The sequence below is a fragment of the Gallus gallus genome, chromosome 12 (genome assembly GCF_016699485.2).
Source record: "Gallus gallus isolate bGalGal1 chromosome 12, bGalGal1.mat.broiler.GRCg7b, whole genome shotgun sequence".
Lineage (NCBI taxonomy): Eukaryota > Metazoa > Chordata > Aves > Galliformes > Phasianidae > Gallus > Gallus gallus.
In genome coordinates, this window is record NC_052543.1 from 251,137 (window position 1) to 278,506 (window position 27,370).

General features: G+C 45.5%; 1 protein-coding gene and 1 long non-coding RNA gene across 20 annotated transcripts in view; both read left to right on the forward strand.

Moving 5' to 3' along the window:
- Positions 1-3,814, forward strand: part of POC1A (POC1 centriolar protein A) — a 74,367-nt gene extending 70,553 nt beyond the window's left edge. For all 19 annotated transcript variants that reach the window (XM_046900182.1, XM_025154575.2, XM_025154574.2 and 16 more), the window contains one exon: positions 3,537-3,814. In XM_046900182.1, the coding sequence (XP_046756138.1) occupies positions 3,537-3,635 (99 nt within the window). In that variant the 3' untranslated portion in view covers positions 3,636-3,814. The remainder of the gene's footprint in view (positions 1-3,536) is intronic.
- A 15,573-nt stretch (positions 3,815-19,387) lies between these two features.
- Positions 19,388-27,370, forward strand: part of LOC107054341 — a 30,142-nt gene continuing 22,159 nt past the window's right edge. The window contains exons 1-2 of the long non-coding RNA XR_005839274.2: positions 19,388-19,455; positions 26,467-27,025. This is a non-coding gene — a long non-coding RNA (uncharacterized LOC107054341). The remainder of the gene's footprint in view (positions 19,456-26,466; positions 27,026-27,370) is intronic.

The following is a 27,370-nucleotide window of genomic DNA, read 5'->3' on the forward strand; positions in this document are numbered from 1 at the left end:
CATGAGCCTCTTCATTTTTGCAGTTTAAATCTAGTATTTTAAAGTATCATTTGTGGAAGGAGGTGGGGTTTTTTTGTTTTTGTTTTTGTTTTTTTCCTGTAAACATGCAGATGTATGGCTACATGGATGAGAACTGCTTCTCCTGCTAGCATGGCAGGAGGCAGAGCAATTAAGCCTGCAAGTCCAGGTCAGACCTTACTTGTCTCATTCTGCAAATCCACAGGCCATCCATCCCCTTTGTGCTCTGCTCTTCTGCTGCTGCATTGCCTTCCCTCTCTGCTGGTCCCATAAGACGAGAGGAAAGAGAGGCTATTGCATGGAATCTGTAAAGATACTGAAAGATATGCTTGGGTTGTTTTGTTTCCTCATCAAGTAGATAGTTGGGCCCCAGTTGACTTAGGACTGTAAGGAACTTCTGTGCTTCACTGTGAACAAGGAGAAGCTTTACATAGCTACAGCACTGAATGTCCTAGCTTTTGTCACCAACATAGTGCATAAATACAGCTGCTTATGGCATCCTGCCCAGAATGCTGCTACAGGTAAGCAACATAAAGCCTCTTCAACTTTCATTGTTACTTGGCATATGCCTAGAAGTTCAAAACATGATATTACCCTCCTAACATTATAAGATGATGCAAAGAATTAAAGAATGATGTATTAATAGCACAGAGATGTAATCATTCCAGTGTCTTCATGCTTTGTGATTAGAAATCCCTGTTATACAATTGTCATTAGATTGTCTGATAGATTCTTCCCATTGGAACATTTCTGCATTTGCTGCCTGTTCTTTTGCAGGCAAATTTTTTTTTTTTTTTGATACACTGAAAAGAAAATGCTGTCTTCATAAATTAACATGTCAGATAGAAAAGAAATAACTGAAGATGTAGAAATAATGCTTCTTTGGCTATTTGATGCGTTATAACTGCAGAAAACTGACAGCCATTAGGAATGGAATGAACTTTAGGAATCTTTTTACAGAAGTAAAGCTAGGAAAATACTTCTACTTGTGGTGGAGAAACAGATTTTATGATATGGTTCATGAAGTCAGGAATAGAGGAAGCATGTGTGTAACATTTTGCCTGCAAGAGTGCCTATACTTTGCGGTTGGTGTTTGGCTGTATTCTTTGTAGGTACAACCGGTACCTGATATCAGTGGCATTGTGCAAATGAATGTTTTAAAGGGTCTTGCAGTGGTCAACCAGAGCAGCATTACGTCCCCTGTCCTTTACTCAATCAAACCTGGTCTCATACCCATCATGTTAGGCATCCTGTAGCCAGGTGGGCACAGCGTTATTTATGTTTTTATGCTCTTGTCTGCTTCACGCCCAGTTCCGTGCTCAGTACTTGATTTTAGTTAATTACTGGCCTTCTGTCCAGACTGCTCTCTCTTGTGGTTAACCGCAGGGTCTCGTCTCATTGCTCTCGGAAATGTGCCACAGGGTCTGATGAGGAGTCTTTGTATCAGCTGCAGAACGCAAATGTCCTCTGCTCTGAACTCTGCTGCTCGGGTTTCCTTGGGCAGCGGAGGAACTGGTTTCTGCTAGCATTCAGTTACTGCTGTGCTCTGCTTATCTGTAGCCCTCAAAAGAGGGCAGCTGGATTGCCCCACAGGGCTCTGCGAAAGCCTCTGCCTTGAGGCTGACAGGACTGTTCAGCCATGTGGTGGTGTCCCCACTGAAAGTTTTTGATTTGAATTTAAGAAAAGATGTTGATAAAAGCTGGAACTGTTGCAGGATTGTACTTGGGCCACCATCACTACAATAGCACAGGGGAATGAGGTGGGGAATTTATCATCATGTAAGCAAATATGACTGCTTCATCTCAGCACAGGGGAGGATGAAGCTGAATATTCTCCGGACCTTAAAAAGTAAATATGATGCAACACTGTCTCTTTTATGTGGCTCTCCTCACCAGTTCCCAGTGTGCAGTACACATGGGTAAGGCTTCTGACACTGTGAGAATCCAAAATCCTGCCATAGGGAAACAGTTTGAGTGCAAAGCTGCATCAGGTCAACCCTCCAGATTGATGGCATTTGCCTCCTTGGGTTGTTGGCTCATCACCTTCTGAAAAGGAGCACCAGCTGAATGTGTGTGGTTTAATTTGCTTCCCAACAAGGGTTTGGTTTGTGAATAGGCCATAGAAACACTGTAAAACTGTCAACTGGAAATGAAGTAACCTTTTTGTGTGGAAGTTACTTTCTCTCTCTGCAGGTGTATTTGTGTGTATATATCAATAACGGCGTTTTTGCACTTTCCCATACCTTCCTATGACTGCATATTTTAAGCACTGTGTATTCAAAAAGGTCTGTGCTCATCAGCTCTTTGAATTTAGTGCATCTCCTATCTTTCTCCTTTTCCTTTTCTAGTTTGCAAAACAGTACTCACTACAAATTTATTGGAATGAAAATTACATGAAAGTATTAAGCAGACAAGATCTTCCTTGCAACTCTTCCTCAAATTCAACATGTTCTGAAGTCCACTTTATTTGTGCTTTGTTCCACTGTGCTGTGTGTAGCAGTGTGGTTGGCTCCTATTGGCTCTGATATGCTGCCTGGTGCCTCAGCTAAGATTTGAGCTGTGTTTGGAGGGAGAAAAGAAGAGCAGAACCCTTTCTGACTTTGTCAATATGTGGTGTTGCAGTGTGGCTGAGGGAGATGGCTTCATAGTAGTGATTGGTGTTGTGCTTTCACCATGCCTGTGTTTTCGCTTCGCCCCTTCCAGCTGTTCCTCTCATTTCCCAAATGGTTTTGCAGGAGACGTTTCCTGGTCCGTCAAGTGACCTTAGCCAAACTATTTCCTTTCTTTGCATTTTAGTTTCCCCAGTAATAAATTGGAGATGAAGAGACCTGCTTTCTTTTGTTAAGCACTTAGTCATGTGCTTACGAAATCTGCTATTTAAAGATTTTCTATTTATAACTTCTATACAAATAGCCCAAGTTTGTTTGAATTACTTTATTAAAGTCTGAGGTTCAGAACATCCTTTGTTTTTGACAGGGTTTGTTATTGATGGCAGTAAAAATGCTCAGAATATGAAGCTATTGACTGCTGTTGCTAAGTTTATAGGTATTAAAGCATTAAATGTAATTACTGCCTATTATCAGTTATTCCAGAGTCTTTGGAATCTGAATGTGGTTTTCCACAGATAGGTCTCTTGGTTACCTCAGGATGGTCCATTAAAGGGTTTTCGGCAGAAGCTTTTATTGCTTCATGGTTAAAATGTTTTTCCTGTGTACTCTGTCCATAATTACTTCAGCTTTAGGAGGAGGCTGTAACAATCCCTTTGTGAGGTAACTGGATTGCACAGAGATATTTAGGCCGTATGTTGAGGTATATGCTGCCAGTTTGAGTTTTATTTCCCCTCCATCACTGCACTGTGCTGCCTTACATTGGGAGGGTTTCTTGCTTGACCCTGGCATTACAGCTCTGAAATAGCTCAGAGTATTTCATTGAACATAGCATTCCGTTGCCCTCTGAGAGCACAGCACATAGCTTGTCTCTTTGAGTGGCTCAGCGGCAGCTTTCCTTTTGTTTTGCAGACAGTTTCCATCCTGGAGCAGAGGCTGACGCTCACAGAGAACAAGCTGAAGGAGTTTCTGGAGAACCAGCAGAAAATCATTCAGAACAAAGAGAACTGAGTTTGTAAAAGAGGAGCACTGCTGAGGGCCCTTGGAGGTTGTGGGGGTTTGTATTCCTAACAGACTGGGTGACTTTAATGATTTGGAGAGTAATCAATTTTTAATTGATATGTATAGTTACTGCATCTGTAAATACAAAGCTTTGTTACTTTACTAAAATAAAAGATTTTTATTTATAAGAGTGGTTGATTTTTGTGATTTCTTGTGTTTTCCAGGTACTGTAGGAACCAGTGAGGGGTCTGAGGACCATATGAAAAGGTTTCATCTCTCCTGCCTTAGCTCTTAGCTACTGCTCAGTTAATCTTAAACTGTTTACACATCCTAGAGCTGCCAAATGGTTTGTTGCTGGCTATATGGCACAAGCAAAAAGCTCCCGGAATATCCTGGCCAGTGGGAGTTCACCTCTGTTCTCAGATCACAGCAAGCATGGGAGGTCTTGGTTGGGCCCTGTTGAAGGGTCTGCCTCACCAAGTTCCAGTTTGTGCCTGGCAAATCTGAGGGCGTGTATTAAATGCTGAATTTGTGCAAAGGCTGGCCTGGTGGTGGAATTTAACCTGCTCCCTCATGCAGTTTGTGGAAAACTGTTTGCTGTGCTGAGGCTAGAGGTGAGGCCCTAGCTCTACTAGGCCAGATGCTGGGTGGATCGTCAGGCAGCTTTTGTTTTGTATCTGTCCATTTTTTTAATTTAAAGGTAGGGCAGAGGGAGGGAAAAGGCAACCAGATAGCAACACACTGTCTGCAGTCAGATACCTTTCTCTTTTCACACTGGACTGCCTTTAATTTTCAGTCATTTTGCAGATGATTTTACAGCTGAATAGCTCGTCACTCACCCTTTTCCCTGCATCAAGCTTCCAAGACTTCCAGGTCTTTAGCAGATGTTCAGTATGTAGCTGCACAAGAATTTGGACTTCTAGTAGATACTGCTCTGCAACATGTCTTTTGCTCACACACACTGCAGATCTCCTTTCTCGTTAATAAACTGTTATGTACATTCTCAAGAAATGAGCTGTAGGAACTTGAGTGTCTCAGGGTTAACCTAACCCTCCCCACGACTGTCTTTCTGAACTGTTAGAAGAGAGTTTGCTTCTCTCCCTACCCGTGACAGTCACACTTGTTTGCCAGACTCCAGAGTTTCCAAAGCCCCCATCTCCAGATGTGCTGTGGGCATTGCAGATGCTTGAGACTTGGCTGGCACCCTTGTTTCACACGGGGCTTTGCAGACCTTAAGGCTAGACCAGTTTTTTGCACCTGTTCCTGCTGCAATCTGCTTGTACTGTGTCTGGACTGTGTTAATCCTCTTCCCACATGGACAAAGCTGTTTGCATCTCCTGCCATCACCAAGAGGATTTTGGTCTCTTCCCAGTGAGTGGTGCTTTCCACATCTTTAAGAAACCCCTGTTGGCATTGTCACTATTTTTATATTTTGTTTTTATTCATTCTCTTTCATTTGCGTGAAGCTTTCTCGTTTCCGTGCTTTTTGGGTGGATTATCAATCTGAGTTTCTGTCTGTTCTATCACATGATTGCTTTCTGTTTCTAACCTCCCAGTCTGATTAATGTTATTTTCTGCCAGATTACAATAATTTTCACTAAAACAATTTCACTGAAAAACTTCCATGTTCTAGCTATAAGCTTTCAGTGGCTTTCTTCTGAGAGAGAGAGAGACTGTTACCATCTTAACTGAAATGAACCTATGTAATGGGCTGGCTGGCAGGAGGGGATTCAGAGCTATATGTGCCTGTTCTGCTATTGAAGCAGTGACAAAAATGAGCTGCAAAACCTTCATTTATCAGCCTGATCCCCGGTGCTGTGAGCTGGCTTTTGAGGTGTGGGTATGGAGAGGATGTGAAAACAAGCTGTTCCAGCAGTCATCGATTTTTAAACTTCTTTTAATTTGTAATTTCTAATGTCTTAGAATTGCCATTCTCCCTAAAATACTATATAAAGTACAAGTGACTCGGGCACATTTGATAAAGATGCTTTTTCCGTTCAGATATTCTAAGTGAATCCGTTTGAAAGATAATTGTGTTTGTAAAGCACATGAGATGCTCAGGTACTGAAGGGCAAGCTAATGGGATGCAGGGAAAGTTGCTTTTCCTTACTCAGCTTCTTAGAAGTACTCATTTGATCAATGCAACCTATTCTTGTAAAAGTAATGCACAGTGGGTGAGTGTGGAGAGCTAAGGGAAGGGGGAATCTAGCAAGTTCCATGTGATTTAGGTGGTAAGAAGGGGATTTCTTCTGACAATACTCTCCATCTCAATCATTTCTTGGTCCCATATTGTGGCAACGCACTTTCTTTTCAGTGTCCCCTTCCTACTGCCTCTTACCTTGAGCTGGATATCAGGACTTAAAACATACCAGCACTTCTAATACATGGGTATTACTTGAGAGGGTATTACGTGAGGAGTGGAAAGCACAACACTTTAAGTTTTCATTCTTGAGCAATAAGCTCAAAAAAACATTTGAGGAGCCCAAATCCACTTCTGCTCTTACATTTGTGATTTTTTTTTTTTTACTTGGGAATATCTACAGTGACTGATCTGCAAAGCCATTAGCTCGAGAAGCAATGGATCAGCTGTGAACAAGGAGGAGCCTGACATTGCTTCTACACCACGTGAGTATATGACCTAGCATGAAAACTGCTTGTGGTAAGCTCTGCAGGAGGAGGCTACAAAGAGTTAACGATTTTGTTTTGGATCTCCAAGGCACACAGGCAGCCAAGCCAAGTTCTTAAAAAAGTAGTTTAATTTGTTGCCATTATATTTGCCAGATGTATGACCTCACTCAAGTTTTAGCAACAGTTCTTTGTGCTGAGATTGGTCCCTTGGGGAGGCAGGTTGTGCCTGGAGGCTGCTGCAAATGACTTTTTAATAATTCTATGAATCTATGATTTTGGCTGGTACGAGTGTGGACCATGTTAAATGTAACTGCAATTGGCAAAAAAGTAAAGAATCCTCAAGCACTGCCCACTTCCCTTCCTGTGGTGGAGCTGGAATTGGGCAGATAAAACAGTTGAGTTCATAGCTGAACAGACAAAAGCACCAGAGCAGCAGTGCAGTTGACAACGGTGGAAGGAAGGGATGCCATTCAGAGGGACCTCGACAGACTTGAAAGGAGAGCCTGGGTGAACCTAATGAGGTTCAACACAGCAAAGTGCAGGGTTTTGCACTTGGGCCAGAGGAATCCCAGGCATTTATACAGTCTGGAAGGAGCAGTCCTTGAGAGCAGCCCTGCAGAGAAGGACCTGGGGGTCCTGATGGATGAAAAATGTAACATGAGCCAGCAGTGTGCTCTTGCAGCTGGGAAAGTAAATGGTATCCTGGGCTCCATCAGAAGAGGGGTGGCCAGCAGTGACAGGGAGGTGATTGTCCCTCTCTACTCTGCTCTTGTGAGGCCCCATCTGGAGTACTGTGTCCTGGTCTGGTGCCCCCGGTACAAAAAAAACAGAGAGCTGTTGGAGAGAGTCCAGAGGAGGGCCACAAAGATGATCATGGGGCTGGAGCACCTCCTCTACAAAGACAGGCTGAGGGAGCTGGGCTTGTTCAGCCTGGAGAAGAGAAAGCTGTGGGGTGACCTCATTGCAGCCTTTCAGTACCTGAAGGGAGCCTTCAAACAGGAGGGGAGTCAACTCTTTGAAAGGATAGATAACAGCAGGACAAGGGGAAATGGTTTTAAGTTGAGGGAGGGAAGATTTAGATTGGATGTCAGGGGGACATTCTTTACTCTGAGAGCGGTGAGGTGCTGGAACAGCTGCCCAGAGAGGCTGTGAATGCCCCGTCCCTGGAGGTGTTCAAGGCCAGGTTGGATGGGGCCCTGGGCAGCCTGGTCTAGTATCAGATGGGGGAGGTTGGTGGCCCTGCCTGTGGCAGGGGGGTTGGAGATTCATGATCCTTGAGGGCCCTTCCAACCTGGGCCATTCTGTGACTCTTCCAGCTGGGAAGTGAGATGGCCAGGAGAATCCTCAGCCTGCATAATGGTTACATGTGTTTGTCAGCTAATTAGAAAATAAAATCCAACTATGATCCACATCTCTTGGTACTTACCACTTTGCATGCCTTTAAAGATCTGCTCTTAAGCAAAGGGTTTTTTGAAACGTGAGTGAGTAGGAGGGGAGGGAAACAGATCAGTTTGCAAAGGTTTGTTGCTTGTGACACAGAAGTGGTGCTGCATTTCTTCCCTTGCTTTTAGAAATTATTTGTCTCCTGGTACAGTGCAAATGCTTCTCAAATCGTGCATACCAATCAGCTGTAGCTTTAGGAACAAAACGTAATGGAAAAGAATATTCTCTTACTGATGTTCTTCTATATATTTAACCTGGATTTAGCCTGCTTTTGAAAGCCTTATGTGTGTCTCCGGGAAAGCTGCGATCTATTTCTAGCTCTGTGGAGAAACTGCCATTGCAGGCAAACATCATTTGTTGCTGGAGATGAATATAAATTGCTTTCGACATGCAGTTTCTGTGGATGAAGAGCTAACTGAATGTTTGTAGTGTGTCAGGGAAGAGAGAGGTCAGCTTATTCCTAGAGGACGTCTCTTTCATCCTTTACCTTCTCCCTTCCTGTAGCCCAGCAGCTGGTGTTTCTGGGGGTGTGAGCGCTGACCACCTTGCTGCTATGTAGTGCACCCAATACTGTCACCTGGGGTTTCAGCACGAGGCTGCAACTCCCTGCTTGGTGAGTGAGGTACTGCTCCCCAGGACACTTTCCTGCCAAAGAGCTTATCCTACACCAACAGCCATCAAAATGGCTTCAAAGGGGAAAACAATCCCTTGAAGTGAAATGGGATCATTTCTGAGCAAAAGCAGAGGTACATGTCAGAAGAGGGAGCTGTGGGGTGATGTCTGGGGAGGGTGAGTGCCATGAACAACTGGGGATGTTGTGGCACATGGTATCTCATAGCCTGCTTAGCAGCACCTGAGACAAACTGGGTGGCTTTGAGTGTGTGAATTTGCCATCTGCAAGGAAGTCTTTCCCCACTGACTACCCTTAGATTTTTATCCTCACTCCAGCCCTGTCTTAGCAATAACCCAACACAGCAGGAAACCCACTGCTCTGTTGCCACCAAGCAGGCTAAATCAGTACAGTGACCCAGCACCAAAAGCCTGTCTCTTTCACTGTTTCTGATCCCTGCAGGCCTCTTCCACACTATTAATGACTTGCTGCTGCCCTCTGGACGCCCATCAGGATGAGGGTATGGTGATGTTCTGCATGGTGCAATGCTTGTAGTCAACCATGAAGATTGTTTTTCAGCAAAGTTCCAACATGCGGTACTACAGAGGTTGATCCCACTTACTCTGAGAATTCGTGGCTATGCAGTTTGCTGATGGTGGCAGCTGCATTTTCAGCTGATGACCAGAAGGGTCATCTTCTGATAAGCTGTTGCTTGGATGGAGCTCTAACATTGCTTCACTTCCCTTTCTCCACCCCTTCTGTCATTATTTTCTTAGCAGCTGTCTGGGAGCTGTTCCACCCAGACTTCCCCTCGTGTGCCTACAAAAACACACTGTTTTGGGCCAACTTTCCATCGTCACATTTGCAGCCATCTGAAAGCCAGAGCCAGGCTTTGGTGCCGGAAATATAGCAGATCTTCTAAATGGAGGAGAAACTTCCCTTCTCAGCCTTCCCAGCTTCTGAGGGTGCTAAGCACCGTGAGGTCATCCCTGGAGGATAAGCTTCTTGTAACAAGGTAAAATCTCATTGAGGGGTTGTCTGCCCTTCTGTGAATCTACTCTGCATATACAAATACTTGGTCCATACAGTGCAGCAGGCTGCCTGGTTCTAATTGGATTAGTAGTCAGATGGTTTCTATCCTATGAAAGCCTAGGAATATCCTTTTTTTTTTTTTTTTTTTTTTTTTTCTTCTAGTTGCCCGTCTTCTCTGAAAGACTTTGGTTGCTTCAGAAGACGTTATTGCTTTTGTTCTGGAGCAGTTGGTGTTTTTTGTGTCACAGTCTTCTGATGCAGATCTATGACTGAAGATTGTTCTTGTTGCATGTTGGGCTCACCAAGGAAGAGCTTTCTGCAAGAGACAAGGGACTAGCATTGCCCCTGTCTCTTGTGAACACCAAGACAGGAGAGGTCATGCCATCATACAAGCTCTTGAGTGTGGTTTTCCTATAGTAAGCACACTCACAAGGGCAACGTCCTGAGCTTAGCAGCTGTGTAGATGGTGCGAGGGGAGGTCCCCAGCCAGGACTCGTGGCCTGATGCAGCAGGAGGAGCACCATGTCAGCCTATTCAGTTTCCTCTGAGGGAAGATCAGTAGACCCTGTGGGTCTGCTAGCTCCTACTGTGATTGAAAGTTTCTTCTGGTTTGATCACAGATCATTGAAGATTTTGAGAAATGGAGAGCAGGCTTTGGTTTTGCAGCTGTACATCAGTTTCTCTTCTGTGACATTGCACCCTGTCTTGCATCTGCCTGTGGTGGTGGCAGAGCTAAGGAACCCATCCCCAAAGCAGCTTTAAATAAAATGAGACTTTGGGCCCTCACAGAGGGTGTTTATCCTATCAAAGGAGCGTATGTCTTGTCACATAAGTTAATGCAGCATGCTTTCTCCTTTTGGGGTCTTAGGAAAAGACAGCATTTAACATGGAGGAACTTTGCAAAACTCCTCCTCTGCTTACTGCTGCTTCTTTTCTGTTCTTTTCACATTGGCTGTAGGTTAAGCCCCAGTTAGAGTGATGTTTTCTAATACAGAGTTGATGTGAGGAAAAGATCTGGAGTGGAAATGGCAGCATTGTGCTTAAAAAATGTTCTTCCCCTGGTTATCTCTCTTGTGCAGTGGTGGCACAACTGGAAAGGAACAAAGCTGTGGGAAGCAGACAACTGTAACAACAGCTCTTGAGATGGGCCCCAGCAGCAGACTGAGATCTCGTGTGTGTGTTGGAGAGAAGGAATCTGGGAGAGGTCCAGCTGCACTTGCAATGGAGCCGGTCTGTTCTTCCAAGACTTGGTACTGAGAACTACAATATGGTGTCAAAATACCATGGGTGCTTCCACAGCTGTTTGTGCCTCTCCCTCAAAGAAACCTTTGGGGGAGGGGAAGAGGGGGGCATCAGCTCCCATTAAGCCTTGCTCTCTGCACCCCCTTCCCCGTCCCACTGACTTTCTGTGTTAGGACACAAACATGCTCAATGCATGCAAGTGTTGTCTGGCTCCTGCAAAGTGTTCTTCTATGAGAAACGCAGGCTAAAAGCAAAACCCCTCCAGGTGACCTACTTGAATATGGTTTACCTACATGCTGCCAAGGTGATTAAGAAATGCCTGTAGTGTCATTTCATCTCCTTGAAGATCGATACTCACATGCTGGGTTATTTTTTTGTAGACTGTTGGTTTCCTGAGGGAGAGACTATTTGACCTGTGTCATCACAGGATATGTTTCTTCCCTGCTGTATTATTTATGAAACTTACAGACCATATAAAGGAAAAATTGCTGCAAAGTGTCTGGAGCAAGGTGTGCTTGATGAGAATATTAAAACACGCTTGCTGGCATGGCCTTTCCCCTCAGTCAGGCATTTTTGCTGGAGAGGGGCTCATTTGAGCACAAAGGAGTGATTTGTCCCTGAGTGCAGTGCCTTGAGAGCAGTCCAGGTGGTGGAGGCAGAAAATCCTGCCTAGTACCTGCAGTAGCAGGATAGAGTGGGCCATGGGATTGGCTGTCTAAATTTGGCAGCCCATGTGGGAGAGGGGAGGCCCAAGGATGCTGGAAATTCCTGAGATGCCTGTCACCAAGGCAGCACTGAGCACAGTTATTTTGCTCTGAAGAACTTGTGATGCTCTATAAGGCTGTTTGATCTGGTTTTTGGAGGGCCAATCTTGTGCAGCACCCTGCAAAAGCTGGTACAAAACTGTCCATCATCTCTGTCAAGATTGTCATTTCCTAACACAAATAGAGTAGTCCAGATTTTGCCTGTCAGAGTGCCACAGGTCCCTTTGGCTTTAGGGTTCCAAACCCAAAACCAGCATGCAGCTTCCCAAGCTATGGCTTTGTCTCAGCTATCCAGCTGTACTCCTGTGAGCTGGAGAAGAGGCGGCACTTTCTACCCTGGCCCCAGTAGTCAAGAAAACAGCTTTTTTTGTTGATTTTTTTGTCTTGGCTCAGGTATGGTCACAAGCTGGTGTTGAGGAGAACCAGCTGTTAACCATGCTCTGCTGACATGGCTTTTTTTAAAGGAAGCAAAGATGAGACTTCATCTACAAGAAGGGTCAGAAGGAGAGTCAGGGAAGCTATGGGCCTGTCAACCTGACCTCGGTACTGGGAAAGGTCGTGGAGCAGATCATCGTGAGTGGAATCACATGGCATGTGCAGGACAGCCAGGAGCTCAGGCCAAGCCAACATGAAAGGCAGGTCCTACTTGACCAGACTGATCTCCTCCAATGATTGACTGACCTGCCTGGTAGATGAGGAAGGCAGTGTGAATGTGATCTACTTAGACTTCAGTAAAGCCATTAACTGTCTCCCACAGCATTCTCCTGCAGAAGCTGGCAGCCTATGGCTTGGACAGGTACACCCTTTGCTGGGTAAAGAACTGGCTGCATGCCCAGAGAGTGGTGGTGAATGGAGTTAAATCCAGCTGGTGACCAATTACCAGTGGTGTTCCCCAGGGGTAGGTGCTGGGGCCTGTCCTATTCAGTATCTGTATTGATGACCTGGATGAAGTCATTAAGTACATCCTCACTAAGTTTGCAGATGACACCAAGTATGGGGGAAGTGTTGATCTGCCTGGGGGTAGGAAGAGCCCTACAGAGGAATCTGGACTGACTGGATTGTTTGGCTGAGGCCCTGAAAAGAGGTTGTGGCAAGGTGGGGGTGGGCTTCTTTTCCCAGGTAATTAGCAGTAGGACAAGAGGGAATGGCCCGAAGTTGCTCCAGGGAAGGTTCAGGTTGGATATTAGAAAACATTATCTTCAGAAAGAATGGTGAGGTATTGGCACAGGCTGCCCAGGGAGGTGGTGGAGTCACTGTCCCTGCAGGTTTTCAAGAACTGTGTAGATGTGGCACTGAGGTTTAGTGGGCATGGTGGTGATGGGTTGGTGGTTGGACTGGATGATCTCAATGGCTTTTTCCAGCCTTAATGATTCCATGATTCTGTAACTGAAAGCCGCTAGAAGTGCCAGCTTATGAGGCAGTCTGCGTAGTGTGTTCCTTCAGTACCAGCTGGGGGAAGTAGACAAAGGCAGCTGCAGGACCAGGAGGAGCTCAGGGATGTGCTGGCCACTTATTTCTACCAGGTAATTGAGAACTCTGAAGACCAGGTGATAAACCACTCCAACCTGCAACATGGATGGAAAGGAATGAGGGTGGGGTGGGGAGCAGCACCCCAGGGAAATCCTGGCTCCGTCCTGCTTTGCACTGTGGTACTTTACGATAGCATCTCCAGACAGAGCTGTTATGGTCTGTGCCAGCAGCCCCTCGGGTGCTGGTGTGAGCAGGAGTGATTGCCTGCTCACAGTTATCTCCATCATCTCCCTGGTGCTGTGAAAGGCAGGGAAGGTCAGTGCTGTCTTATTCAGCAGGGATTGTGCCATTCCCAGGCTGTGGGTGAGGGTGCAGCCATAGCAACTCGCTCTGCAGGGCTCTGGTGTGCAGCCAGCTCTTTTGCCACCTCTTTTGCCACCTCTGGCAATCTGCTGCCTCAAGCAGCTGCCTGCTTTGCCTATGCCTGTTGCTAACCTTGCTGCCTGCTTGCTAACAAATGCAGCGACATTCAAGAAAGTGAAAGTCCTGATGGAGAGCTTGGGGTTGGTGCTGAATCATTCCCTCCACCAGAAGTAGATCCACTTGCTTTGTTTCAAGAAACTGAGCCAGCCTCTGGCTTTGCTCCCTTTTTCTCACCAGACAAGTGCCAATGCTTCATCTCCCTGCAGCTGGTGGGTTTCCCTGTGTTTCCTTCCCTTTGCTCTGAGCAAACTTGTCTCAGAGGTTACATTCTTTGCTGCAATTACTGCGCCTCTTTCCCCACCTCATTACAGGGCTTCCTTTACTGTCAGGTCTCAGAGGAGAAGCCAAGATTAAAGAGAGCAGAGATTATTATATTTAATAGCAGTGAAAATCGGCAGGGCAGCTGGGGGCCACTTCTCTTCCCTTGCTCCCACTTCTTGTATTTCAGAGGCAGCCTTGGAATCACACATGGCCATCCCACCTGGTTTCACCAGTGCACCAGAGGAACAGAGAGATCCAGTGGCGAATTTTACCACTGTGTTATCTGTGTTTTCTAGCCTGGCTCCTAGTGAATATTGCCTTGGCCTCAGACTACAGGGCTAGCTGTGAGAGTCTTGCTTGCCTTTTAGATGCAAATACCGTACTAATTTGCCATGATGGGAAAGAAACAACAGAATGCTAAATAAATGTCTGCTAAAGCCATCTTTCCTTAGTTCACCACGGTATTGCACAGGCTTGGTCAGAGTTGACTCTTACCCTAAAGCAAGCTGCTCTGGTCCTGTTCAAGGATTTGAGGGATGCATTGCACCTTCCCCCTCCAACTTCCTTCCCCCGCTGCTGTTGCTGCTGCTTGGGATACAGTCATAAAAAGGTTGCTGGAAGTGATGAGCTGCTTTTTCACTCACCTTCATTTTGAAACGTGCTGTGTTTCCCTTGGATTTGAGCAGGGGCATATGTGTACCTCCCTCTTTTATCCCTCCCAATCTTGGATTTCTTAAGAGGGGTCCCCTTACATCTTCAGACCACTCAGTCATGTACCTTAGGTTACTTGGGTTCTGTGCACAGTAGGGGACTGTGACTGTGGTACCCCAGACCACTGTGGTCTAGGAAAGCATTCTATAGCAGCTAAAACCATCTGAGGGACCGTGTCCTTGCTCTGGATGCTTCAGCTCTAAGGATGCTTGTAGGATGAAGGCTGGCAACCACAGAGGGTGGAATGCTCTGAGGGACTGTGGCAGGGAGGGGATGGTGACCAACTGGGTCAGGAGTTCTAGAACATTTTGTAAGCAGTGAGAGGGAATAAAACTTCCAGTTGGTATTTGTGGATTTGATTTTAATGTATTAACATTAAACATGGGTGTGGGCTCCATCTCCTCCCAGCTAGCCTGGAGGCACAAAGCATCACGGAGATTTTGGCGAGCTGTGGTTTCAGCTGGTAGGAGTTGTAGCTTGTACAGCTCCAGGCTCCTCTGTTCAGCTGTAGCTCTTGGGACCATGCAGGACGTGCTGGATTCTAGACCCACCAGACAGCAGGACTAGCCAAACGTGATGGAGAGTGCTCCTGGTCCTTTATGCTGCTGGTCGTTCCAGCTCCTTTCTGCTGCAGGCTGGAGCCTGATACTGGTGTACCCAGGAGGAAGGAGCTTCCTGGTCTAAGCTTATATGCAACCTAGGGCAGGAGAGTCTTTAGGTTGAAGAAGGGAGCTGTGGTTGTGAGACACGTAATGTGCAGGCGTTCTTGTCCAAGCCAGCCCACAGAAAGGCTTTTAAAGACCACTTGAACTGTTTCTCACATCTTTCTGCACGTGTGAAGGGTGAGCAGCATGGATGGGCAGCCACAATGGCTTGTCTGGTCATCAGTGTTTATAAAATCATAGAATCATAGAATCACTCAGGTGGGAAAAGACCTTAAAGATCATCAAGTCCAACCATGACCTAACCATACTACCCTAACTAACAACGCTCTGCTAAATCATGTCCCTGAGCACCGCATCCAAATGGTTGTTAAACACATCCAGGAATGGTGACTCAACCACCTCCCTGGGCAGCCCATTCCAGTGCTTAACAACTCTTTCTGTAAAGAAGTGTTTCCTGATATCCAACCTAAATTTACCATGGCGCAACTTGAGGCCATTTCCCCTCATCCTGTCACCTGTCAGCCCCTGTTCCAGGCACTGCCTTGATATGTGCCCTGTATTGGCCACACTGAATCTTAGGATGTCTTTCTCACCAACATTCCTTGTTTTGTCCAGTGAAGAACTGTATGATTTAAATAATTAATGAAGGTGTTGTTCTATTTTCTTTTTCTTGCTATTGCTAATTCTCTTTCTGTATGGAAATTAAATAGGTTTACATTGATTTTTCTGAAGTCAATTCCTTAGTACTCTGAGCACAACTGCTGTAATCCATCCATCGCTATCATCATCCATCTCTGTCTGCAGCAGTTCAACTAATAAATCAGCTGAAATTCCTGAGGTTAGTTAAAATTAGCCCCTGTGCCTAAATTAAAGGATTTCTGCAGTTGTGTTGAGCCTGCGGGGAAGTTCCAGCTGGGGACTCTCTAGCTGTTGGCCTAGAGGGACTTAAATGTCTTCTTCCCACTGAGCCTTGAGCCTTTTATTTTCTTGAATCTGAGTGTTAGCTGACATAAAGCTGCTATGTGTCCCTGTAGGACAAACACATTGAGCAAGTGCCTTGGAGATCTTAGCTGGAGCTCTCTAAGACAGGCAAGGTGATACTAAAACTCATGGACAGGGATCCTGACTGGAGGCACAGTGACTTGCTCAGGACCATGTGTCCCAGCTCTGTCCACAGTGCAGTCACACTGCAGTCTCCAACTTTGATGCAGACTCTGGTTTCTTTAACTTGGCTTGCTAGCGTGCTGCTAGCATTGAAGTGTAGCAAGGCTGCCTGTCTGGCTGTTTAGCCACCATCTCAGCTGACTTTTGCATCCAGTGTTAAGCTCTGCCACAGTGTCTGAGCTGGTGAGAGGCTGAGCCAAAATCAGCACCTGTATTGTTTCTTTTGGCCACGCCATCCCATACAAACTTTAATGTATTTGGGTCCTGGAAGATGCCTTGATGTTTGGGTGCTGGATGGAGATGCAGCACTGCAGAGGGATTTTGGTTTGGCTCATCTTGAACTAGAACTGGTGAACTGAGTCCTGAAGATCCCAGTTCATTTCCTTCCACAGACAGAGGTAATATTTTCCATTGATGGGGTTGTGTGAAAGTAAAAACCAAGTGAACAGGACCTGCTGAGCAGAGGTAATGCTGAAAGACATGAGAGTGTCTGAAAGCTACAAGTTTGGGAAATGGGTGATATTCTCTTCTCTAACACTATAGTCTCAAAGGCAGAAATGTTTGTCAAGACGAGTTGCTAAGAATGAACTGTTCTTGGAGACTGTAGAACAGTGTCCTCAAGAGGGGTTCCCACAATCACCTGCAACTCTCAGCAGTGTCCAAGTTAGGCCAAGGAAACAGCTTGTATCAAAATGTGCATGGTTGTGCCACAGCGCAGGTACAGAGGTGCAGGTACTGTTTGATTTCCTGAGCACATGGTTCCTCTCTCAGATGCATTCCTATCTCCCACACTGAGCCGCCTCCCTTAATGACTCTAGACAAACTGCTTTCTCTACTCAGATTGTGACTTATTCCCTTTCCTCCTTAAGAGTTTGATGTTGCCTCATGGGTTTGCTAGAGACCTGAGAAAGGCCTCTCTTTCTCCTCCCTGAGGACAGCTTCCCTCCAGTTTCCCCTTTCAGGTACAATGCAACTGATTTCCTCAGCAGCTTTATTTGGGGTGCATGGTTTATTTCTGAATCCACACTCTCCTTATGTCTTCATTCTCCAGAAGTTTTCTCTCTTTGATCCAAGGAGCATAGGCCTCCCCCAGCTCTAATTACCATGTTGAATGACCAGACATACCTCCCATCTCCAAATACATTTTCTTGGCTTGCCCTGAAGGTGCTCAGATTTTGTTAATGGGGTTTTTAGCTACTGAAAAGAACCCCTTTCCTCAAGCAGGAGGTGAGAGAGATTCTAGAGTGCAGCGTTCCTCAGGGACATCAGTTGTCCAGTAGAAGAGGAATAGCCCAAGTTTCAGTACAGGTTTCTGAATGCAACCAAGTACTGAGGAGGTATCAGTGAGCAGGAACAGCATGCTATGTGAAGACTGCTGGACATTTTTGCCCTTTTCACCATTCCTACCTTCAGAACAGAGAAGTGGAAAGGCTTCTGCTGCATCAGGACATAAAAAAAAGAACAAAGCCTTGTAGAAATTGATCCAATCTTAATTTTTGACCCTTAGTAAGGTGGTTTCTGCGATCAGAAGCAGCACCAGATGAGAAAGTTGTGTTTCGTGAAAAACTTGGTGTGCAGCATTTTAAAGAAGAATCATTTGCTGTCACTAAACAGTACACAAATAAGTTTTTTCTTATATCTGCTGGAGCTCGGCTGTCTAGCATATAGTGATAACATGCAGTGGGAAATCACCTTTCAAACCTAATGCAGATGAGATAATGATACATTGGATGGTATCTTCCCTGGTTCCTTATGTTACACCTCCAGCCCAAAGCTGCAGCCAAAGCTGCAAAGGACATTGCTCTGGCAGTGTTATTTCTCCCTCTAAGACATGACACCCTCTCTTTTACCATATCTTGGTGTGGCTTGGGGCACGAGAAGAGTCCCATGCAAAAGTCAGGAGAAGAAACCAAGACGTATGTCTGGCCAGTGGGTAGCAGGATGACACAGGATGGTACCTTTAAGGGGTATCTACAAAGACTGTACATGCTCAATGCTCTCCATGAGCTTAATCTGCTGACAGGCAAGTGTTTGTTCACCAGCCACAGGGAAGAACTGTTTGCTAAGCAATCCCCATGACAATAAACTCCAAGTCAAAAGCAGATGATGTTGGTCCAGCATCAGGAATATGTATCTGCCTTTCACTGTGCAGCACACCCTTGGTTCCTGCCTTGGTTGGATAGTCCTAAACGTGCTGCATCTGTGGGGTTGCAGGAGCATGCAGTGCTGAGCAGGGACAGAGCTTTGGTGGTCACTGCACTGATTGTGAAGGAAGATGAGGCTGCATGAGAGGCATCACTGAAAGGTGATGGACTCTTATCTAACTGTCCTCAATTGTGTCTTCTGCAACAGAAGTCTCAGTGTTTTAAGTAGAAATTAGTTTACTGCTGTGGTCTAAAGGGGTAAGCAGCAGATGCCTGGCTGCAAAGAAAAGCTGGTCTTTGGTGCATGATATTTGTGGAAAGCCTCTTTGCATTTTCATTTCAGCAATAAATTTCCCTGGATCCTGCTCTGCCAATGTCCGCGCTGCCCGGCACCATGTAGGTTCACAGCAGGGAGCGGATCATAAGCACAGAGAATATGGTGAACAAAGGCAACAGCAGAGCGGCCTGTCAACTCTCGTTTTCCTGGTCAACCAGAGAGGTCCCAGAGGATCGGAGGCTTGCCAGTGTGACTCCCATCTGTAAGGAAAGTCACAAGGAGAATCATGGGAACTTAAAGGCCTGTCAGCCTGACCTCAGTGCCAGGAAAGGTTATGGAGCAGATCGTCTTGAGTGAGATCACGTGGCATGTGTGGGACAACTCGGGGATCAGGCACAGCTAGGATGGGTTCATGAAAGGCAGGTCCTGCTTGACCAGACTGATATCCTATGATTGAGTGGCCTGCCTGGCAAATGAGGAAAGGTCTGTGGATGTGATCTACCTAGACCTTAATAAACCCTTTGACATTGTCTCCCACAACATTCTCCTAGAGAAGCTGGCAATCCTTGGCTTGGACAGGTACACTCTTTGCTGGGGAAAGAACTGGCTGCAGGGCCAGGCCCAGAGAGTGGTGATGAATGGAGTTAAAAATTCAGCTGGTTGACAGGTCATGGGTGGTGATCCCCAGGGTAGGGGAACTGTTATGTCATGGCCTGAACTGATGATTGAGAACCTGGTGAAGGGGGGTGTGGCTGGCCCAGGAAGCACAGGTGCAGTTTACCTGTGATTCCCATGTGACCAGAAGGGGAGGACCCTAGATCCACCCCTCCTTAGGCTCATTTAAAGGCTAACCTCCAAAGGAAGAACGTCTCTTGGATAAAGACTACTTCCTTAGAAGGAGTGTTCTATGGTCAGAGACCCTCATCACCAGCTGGGTGAGTCACTTTTTTTTATTTTTCCCTTTGTATGATTATTGGGGTTCCCTATGAGACTTTGCTTGGTACTGTAAAGAACTTGTCAGAAGTAGTTTCTCTGCTTCTTGGGATGAACAATTGGTATGGTCAGCAGGATTCTAGGAAAACTATCTGGAATCCTGAACTAGGAATGTCTTTCTTAAAGACCATCCCACAGCAGTTCAGATGAGAGGAAATTCAACTCTGTCCAGGAAGAATTGCCTGGAAGCATTCTGGGTTCCTAGGGTCCCCATGGTATTCCCTTATGAAAATAGTGGAAAAAATGGGGTGCATTAAGAAGTAATGGAGATATCTCCAAATCACCATCTCTTATGGCAGAATATCTTGAAGAGTTAGGGAAAGATATTTTGACAACTAAAGAGAGTCTGCTTGCTGTATCAACAGTAGTGTGGCCACTATTAATGACAGTAAATTTTTATCAATCCTCAGAAGAAGACCTAGGGGAGGAAAGTGAGATGTTTAATTTGAACAAATAACAATTAGAGTACAAACTTACCTTGTTAATGGGGCAACAAGCCCAAACAACAGGTAGCAGTACTCCAATAAAAAAACATAAGGGCTGTATACTTAATAGATCATTGGAACCCAGAACAACAGGATCATTGAGATATAAATGAACCAAAAAAAATATGAGTAAGAAAGAAAATATTAACAGGACTACTAAGAAGACTCAACTAGGGAGTCTAGTACCACCAGAACATCTAGAAATTTGGCTGATAATAACACAAAGAATTACAACACTTCAAGGGAAACAAGCAGGAGTACCACCTGAGGGATGGCCATCTGCAGAAACCACAACCATGCCACAGATAGCCCTTCCACAGCAGCTGAATTAATGCATTTGGTACAAAGGCTTAAGCAGAAACCAAGGGAAAGTATCCTTGTGTGGCTATTAAAACTTTGGGATATGGGGGCAGAAGGCATTGTTGTTGATGGGCCCGAGATAGCAAAGCTGGCCTCCGTTACCCAGCAACACAACAGAGACTATATGCAACAGTTAGACACAGCAACCAAAACCATTCATTGTTACAGTGGCTCTTTGCTTTGTGTAGACTTTCATGGCCAAAAGAAAGTGATGCACCCACTCATAGTGGGATGTAGAACAACATGGAAGAATTACAAATGTACAGGGGGAATTAAGAATGAAAGAGGTGACTTTTATGGGGAAATCTTTAAAGGTGTCAATCTAATGAAATTAACAGCTGGGATGAGAGATTTGATTTTTAGAGCAAGTGCTGTCTTACCAGTATAGTATACTAGTAGCCATTCTAAACCCTTTGGTTACTTCAGATGTAACAATCCAACAAGCAGCACAAATAATGGCTGACTGATGAGAAAAAGAACACTCTTAAGTGTTCTAGGCAAAGCTTACACTTCATAGAATCCAGAAAAAATTGCCCTCACAAACTAGTCCATAATCAGGACCAGTGAGAGTATCTCAGGAGCAACCTATTAAACAAGTTACAGATCAATCAGGAACAACCTGAAGTAGGGGTCCAGTATAATGAAATTGATAAACAGCCAAATCATGTTTCATTGAATTTACGATAACTTAATGTTTTAAGCCCTCCTCAATGAGAAAGGAGAGTATAAGAGGAATAGAAAGACTCCCCACCCAATGACAGAACTTAGAGGACATTCTAGAACCCCACTGTGCAATGGCAACTACCCCGGGCAGCACAATTGGCTACTGCTGGATCTCCTGTGGAGCAAGATTTAGGCCTGACTACATTAATGGCTTAAAGGGAGGGCTGAGGTCCTCTGAGAGTCAGAGCCTCCTTGGGGGACCAGAGGCCATACATAGAGCTTACAGTGTACTTTTTTTCTGGGACCAGTACAATGGGTCACAACTCTGGTGCCAAAACATCCATAGTTTACAGCAATCTGTCACAGTTCCCAGGCATACATTCCATGATAGAGGGGCTTGGGGGGAAAAATGACTCCTGTAACACAAACCTGGCTGAAGTTAGGCGTTGGCTGCTTACTTCCCAAGGAACTCAAAATATCTGTAGTACCAGTTCAGGAATATATATTGGTGAATGGCAAAAGAAGGCAATGATATTGCCTTCTAACAGGATACAGGCACTATGGAGCAATAGCAGGTAACAAAGAGGAAAACTGGCTCACCCCTTGTAATGACTAGTGACAGCTTAAAAGTGTGATCTCTATCTAGAGAGATGCTGTTCTCCAGCTGCTAACCCTTAAATGAGGGTGAGGAGAGGTGGATCCTGGCTCCACCCCTTCTGATCACTCAGGTACATTGCTTGCACCTGAGCTCCCTGGGTTAGCCATGTCTTCCCACCTGGTGCTCAACCATGGGTTCTGGCTGTGACCTGGCAATTCCTCTGCACTCCACCTGTTTGCAGCATGACCCATAACTGAGCAGGCTGGGAGTAAGCTCCTGCTGTTTTGGCGACCCGAAGTACAATGCAGATTCTAACACACGTACAATGCTCATGGTGATGTAGGATGTTAGGGCACTGAAAGAGATTGTTGACAGTATTTTGTGGTTCTCTTGGGCCTACTTGATGTTCCTTCTGGAGGCATATCTTCTTCAAGGACCAAGAGCAGTTCAGGTTTGCACTTGCTGTCCCAAAGTTCAACAGTCCACCATCAGGTGTCATGATGTTTCCTCGTGGACAGCATGCTGGAGTGGTGTTGGTCCTATGTAGATAGCAACACCCCCTTCTCTCCTTCCTTGCCTTGAATAGCTTGTAGCCTTCAATAGCTACGCTCCAGTCATAGGAATCATCCCACTAGGTTTCAGTGACAGCGACTATATTGTGGTTTTCTAGCAGCATGGTGGCTTTCAGTTCCCTCCTGTTTGTTTCCCAAGCTGTGTGCATTGGTGTAGAGGCACTTCAGCTGGGCAGCTGATCTTGTTAACTCCTTAAAGAGTAACTCCTTAACTTGTAAGCATTTACCTTAATTTTCTTTTAATTTTTTTTTTCCTCTGCTGCCTTCTATTGCCCCTGTAGCCATTCCCTCATCATCATAGGATATCATACATGCTGCAGTGTTGCCAGCGCCTCTCAAGGCAGCAGGTCCTTCAAGGTGCCTGCCAGCACCATCACTCTAATCTATGCCATCCTACACCTTACCATGGGAAAGCTCCCTATCCCTCCCCTCCCCCTTCAGATCTAGATTATTGGTATTCCCTACAATATTTTGCCTGATATTGCAAAGAGCTTGTCAGAACCAGTTTCACTGCTTCCTAGGACAAGCACCCAAGGGTTGGTACCAGGGCCTGTCCTGTTCAGTATTTTTATTGATATCCTGGACAAGGGAATTGAGTGCACCCTCATTAAGTTTGCAAATGACACCAAGTTGACAGGAAGTGTCAATCTGCCTGGGGGTAGGAATGCACTACAGAGGGATCTGAACAGGCTGGACAGCTAGGCTGAGGCCAATAGGATGAAGTTCAGCAATACCAAGTGCTGAGTCCTGTGTCTTGGTCGCAGCAGCCCCAGGCAACACTCCAGGTTTGGGGCAGTGTGGCTGGAACACTGTGTGGAAGGAACATACCTGGGGGTGTTGATCAATGCTTAGGTGAACATGAGCCAGCAGAGTGCCCAGGTGGCCAAGAAGGGAGGAGTCTGTGCACTTATGTATTATGCTTTTTTGGATGTCCTCTCCTCTGCAGCTTTCTATTAGGGTAAAATTTGCTGACTAAAAATTTTGCAGTACAAAAAAACTTCCTTTTTTTCTGCTTTTTCCTCTTTCTCTTATTTCAGCTTTCTGTATCCTCATTAAATGAAACCTCACAATAAAGAAAAATTCATATTTTAGGGAAAAAAAATACAGAAAATTGAAGGGTGGAGGTGGAATCCCATTTGATGAATAATAAATAATCTGGGGCTCAGAAAAGCCTCAGTTTTTTTTTCTTTTGTTGTTCCTTTTTTTTTTTAAGCAGTAGGTGGACTAATAGCTTGATTGGCTGCTATAAATATTGTTCAGGTTCTTTCAACTCTTCTGAAGGCAAATGATAAACAGCTGCCAGGTTTGCTTGGTCCTGCATGTCTGGGATGATGAAAGGGCCAGAGCAACTGGAAGATCTGTAATTGTGAATGGGTGCTCAGCCATGCGGTCTGGGAGCCCAGGCTGCTGGGAGTGGCAGCTAGGCATGTGCTTGATGTGGGATTAACCTTTACCATGCTTAATACCTGCCAAACCCCAGCCTGGGAGATAACTCTCACTGGCTCCAGCATGGGATGTTGAAAGTACTCCTGTCCAGATGGTGAGACCAGCCTTGGTGGCACGACACTGAGTGTGCCTCCAGGCTGTCTCATTGTACTGCTGATCAGCAGTGAGGGGCCTAGAGCACTTCCTGCTGGTGACAACAGCTGGATGTTAGTGGGCAAGTTGGTGTGTGATGCCATTCCTTTCCTCCTTCTGGCTCACAGAGGCACTTTAGCTTCCTTGACTACTACAAGACAGCTGAAGCTTTGTTCTCTCTCTGGTTTTGGTGATTTGAATTTTTATTCAATTCTGTGTCACAAACTCCATTTGGTGCAGTAGAGCCCTTTCTCTTTGACATCTTGAAAGGACTTGTCTGCATTCCTCTGTGCTTGCAAAGCCCTTGCTGCTGTTTAGCTCCAAGGCAGCTATCCCCTGTCCAGACCACGGAAGAGATGTGTGCAGGACTGTGTGTGTGCCCTTTGGCAAGAAGAAGCCTCTGTGACCTGAGCTTTGCATTTGGGCTGCTCTCCAGCCCTGCCCAGCATGGGTGTTGAGCACAAGACTGATGGAGTGAGCAGAGCTTTTATGGGTCCAACTGAAAGCATCACAGATGAAGCTGTGACTTTACAAGCAGTGATAGTTCCCAGCCCATCACTGGCCATTACCTGGCCAAAGCCTTTAAGTGCCTGAGAATAGTTTTGTGAAGAACGAGAAATGTGGGGATGCTTGTTGCTTAGCTTACCCCAGGGATTTGAATGACTTTTCAATGGAACCAATTAAGCAGGTGCATATTTAACAACATGGCTACATTGCTACCAACAAAAACATGAAGTGGTCTTCAAGAACCTCCTGAGGTAATCACTGCAACTACTGCAAGGCTCAAACATCTGTGAAACCCTTTTGTCCCTGGACTGAGAGGGTTTTGTTGTTCATTTTATTTCTATGACTACAACAAGGTGTTCTCTTGCTGTGCTATGTAGGGGGCCAGCAGTGCTTCCTGCTGGTGTCCAGACATGCTGCAGCATTCCCATGGCAACAGCACATGCATGGCTGTAGAACAGATCACAGCAGCTTCTCTGTGCATGCAGATAGGGAAGGAGTTTTCTGAGTGACTGTGAAATGACTTTCAGAGGATTGTTTTGACTGGGGGAGGACAGACTTTCCAGTGCCAAGGGATGTTTTGTGCCATGCTAGAAATGCTCATGATTGTGGTTTGAGTGAGATTTCTTGGGATCTTGTTTCACTCTGCCAAGAAAATGTCTTACATTCTTGTAATAGGAGATCATCTTCTAGGATGATTGCCAAAAAAAGGGCTATTGAGCAGAAGCTTCTGCCTGTCCCACAGGGCAACCAGGTTGGCTGTATATTTCCTTAGAAGATGTACTAAGGCTTGCTTGTTGTGGGATTCCATCTCAGTCTGGACTATGTTCCAGAGCTCACACACTCCCCTTGGATCTGAACTCCTGAGAGCAGGAGCTGGGCAGAACTGTGCCTTGGCTGGGCCAGTGATGAAGATGAGACCATGCTCAGTCTCTTGCCATGGCCAGCCCAGAGCTGCTGTTATCTCTCAGCAGGGTTACTAGCATCTTCTGAGCTGCGTTGGAGGAAAATGGACCTGGGTTTTCAGAGTAAACAAACCTTTCCAGGTGCAAAGTGCCACTAGAGGTAGATGACCTAAGGGTTGTTGGACCAAAGGACTCAATTTCCTCTGCAGCAGAGGCTACGCAGCTTGGCAAATTATGCCCTTGCAACATCCTAACCTCTCATCCTCTGGAGCACATATTGCTGGTCCAAGAATGCCTATTTGGTATCTCTGAAAGTCGCTTCTGAGTGAGGCTGGTGGTTGTTGGTGATGGGACCATTGCTGACTTACTCTCTGGCAGTTTCAGCATAGTGACAGAGTTTGTAAGCATGCAGAATGATGAGTTCTTCTACCCCAACATGGCAGGTCCAGCACTTCTGGTTAACAGCAGGAGCCTCTTTAATGTGGCCCAACTTGGCTCTCCCTGGCCAGTTCAGCAAAGCAAGATTCCTGAAGGTGCTTGAGAGCATAATTTCTATTTAATGCCTAAATTATACTTTAAGCTATTGGAATTTAGGTGTTCTGTGGCTTTTTGGAGAGCTGGACATATGAGCTGTCCTGAGGTGGTGATGGGATTGATGTGGTGGGGAAGACACTGAGTGAACATTGCTGCTTCCTGAGAGCACAAAATATGTCTCAGTGAGGTTTCTTCAGTCTTTCCCCACTCAACAGTGTTAAACGAGTCTGCTGATGGAAGCAAATATAGACCAAGATAGCACTTCATCATGGAAAAGTGTTGGGAGCTCTGGCCAAGGGAAACATGCCTGTTTGGATCCCATCAAGCAGGCAAAGCTGGTTCTTCCCAGTGCAAAGCAGACAGCACTGCTCAAGGAAGATTTTAGGGAAGGATTTGAGCATGGATTTAAAAAAGAAAAGTCAAGAGCGCTGAAAAATGCCACAGAGGTTTGAAACCTGTGTGTGTGGTTTTTGGGCAGTGCTCTGATTTGCTTGTTGTCCTTGCAGCAGATTCAGAGCGTTGTCTTGGCTCGGATGAGTCTGGTGCCTCTCTGAAGTCCAGGCACAAAAGTCCTTCTCTGGAAGTGTAATGTTCATACATTTGTTAGCAAGCTGGCTGCTTTGGCATGTGGGTATTTGGTGTTACCTCTGGAATTAGGTTGAAATCTATTCAGTGTTTGATTTGCAGGATCTTGAAGACTCCCTAAAGAGCATCTCTAAAGCATATTTTACTAAACACAACCTTCATGTTGCAGGTTTTCTCTCCCTAAGTCTGGAGTAAATAGGGAGACCTTCTTCCAAAGGTGGCACTGCTGGCTATTCAAATGAATACAGAGAGCTGACTGTGAACGGTCATGTTCACAAACACATTTTCCTTTACTGGCAGAGCATCTGAAAACATACCTGCGATTACCTTGGATTTGGTCATGATGAAAAGACAGTGAAAGTTTATTCTCAAGTTGCACTTCTTCCTTTCTGTTTTTGGAAGCAAAATGACCGACGTGCAGCTTTGCCATGGTTGATGATGTGACTTTGGCTCACAGCCCAGAAGAATGTCACTGCCCGACAGGATGAGGAGGAGAGAACCAAAATCTAGTGCTGGAGAATTGTAAAGCCGTGTAACATTTTTTCAGCTGCTTTTGAAACCTGGTGGCATGAATGTGAACATGAGAAGTGTACCAATAGACCTCTTATTTTTAAATCGGCTCTTGAACCACAACCAGTATATTTCCAGTGCTGACATTCTCTCTCCAAGTATCAGTAAGTTTTGGCAACTTCTCTAGAGCACAAGGAACCAGGATCTCTGCAATCCAGGTTTGTTTGTTTGTTTTTCCTGAATCTTTGTTAAGTTTCCCCCTCGTGCCATATCCTAGAAATAAGCGAATAGAGTGTGAGGATGCTAAAAAGACTGAAAATGTTGTGTTTAGAAATGAAACGCTTAGTTGCTGCTTTTTTTCATATGCTTTCCAATGATTTCAACATTTCAATTCATCACTGAAAAAGGGAAAATAAGGGAGAAGTAATGAAAAGGCTAAGTGGTTTTTTTTTTTCTTCCAGTTAAGAGATTAAGGGATTTGTAAAGAGGAAAGTGCTTTGTGCTGGTTTCTGGAATAAGGAAGAGAAATTCCACCTTTTGTATATGTTTGCCCCACTCTTCTT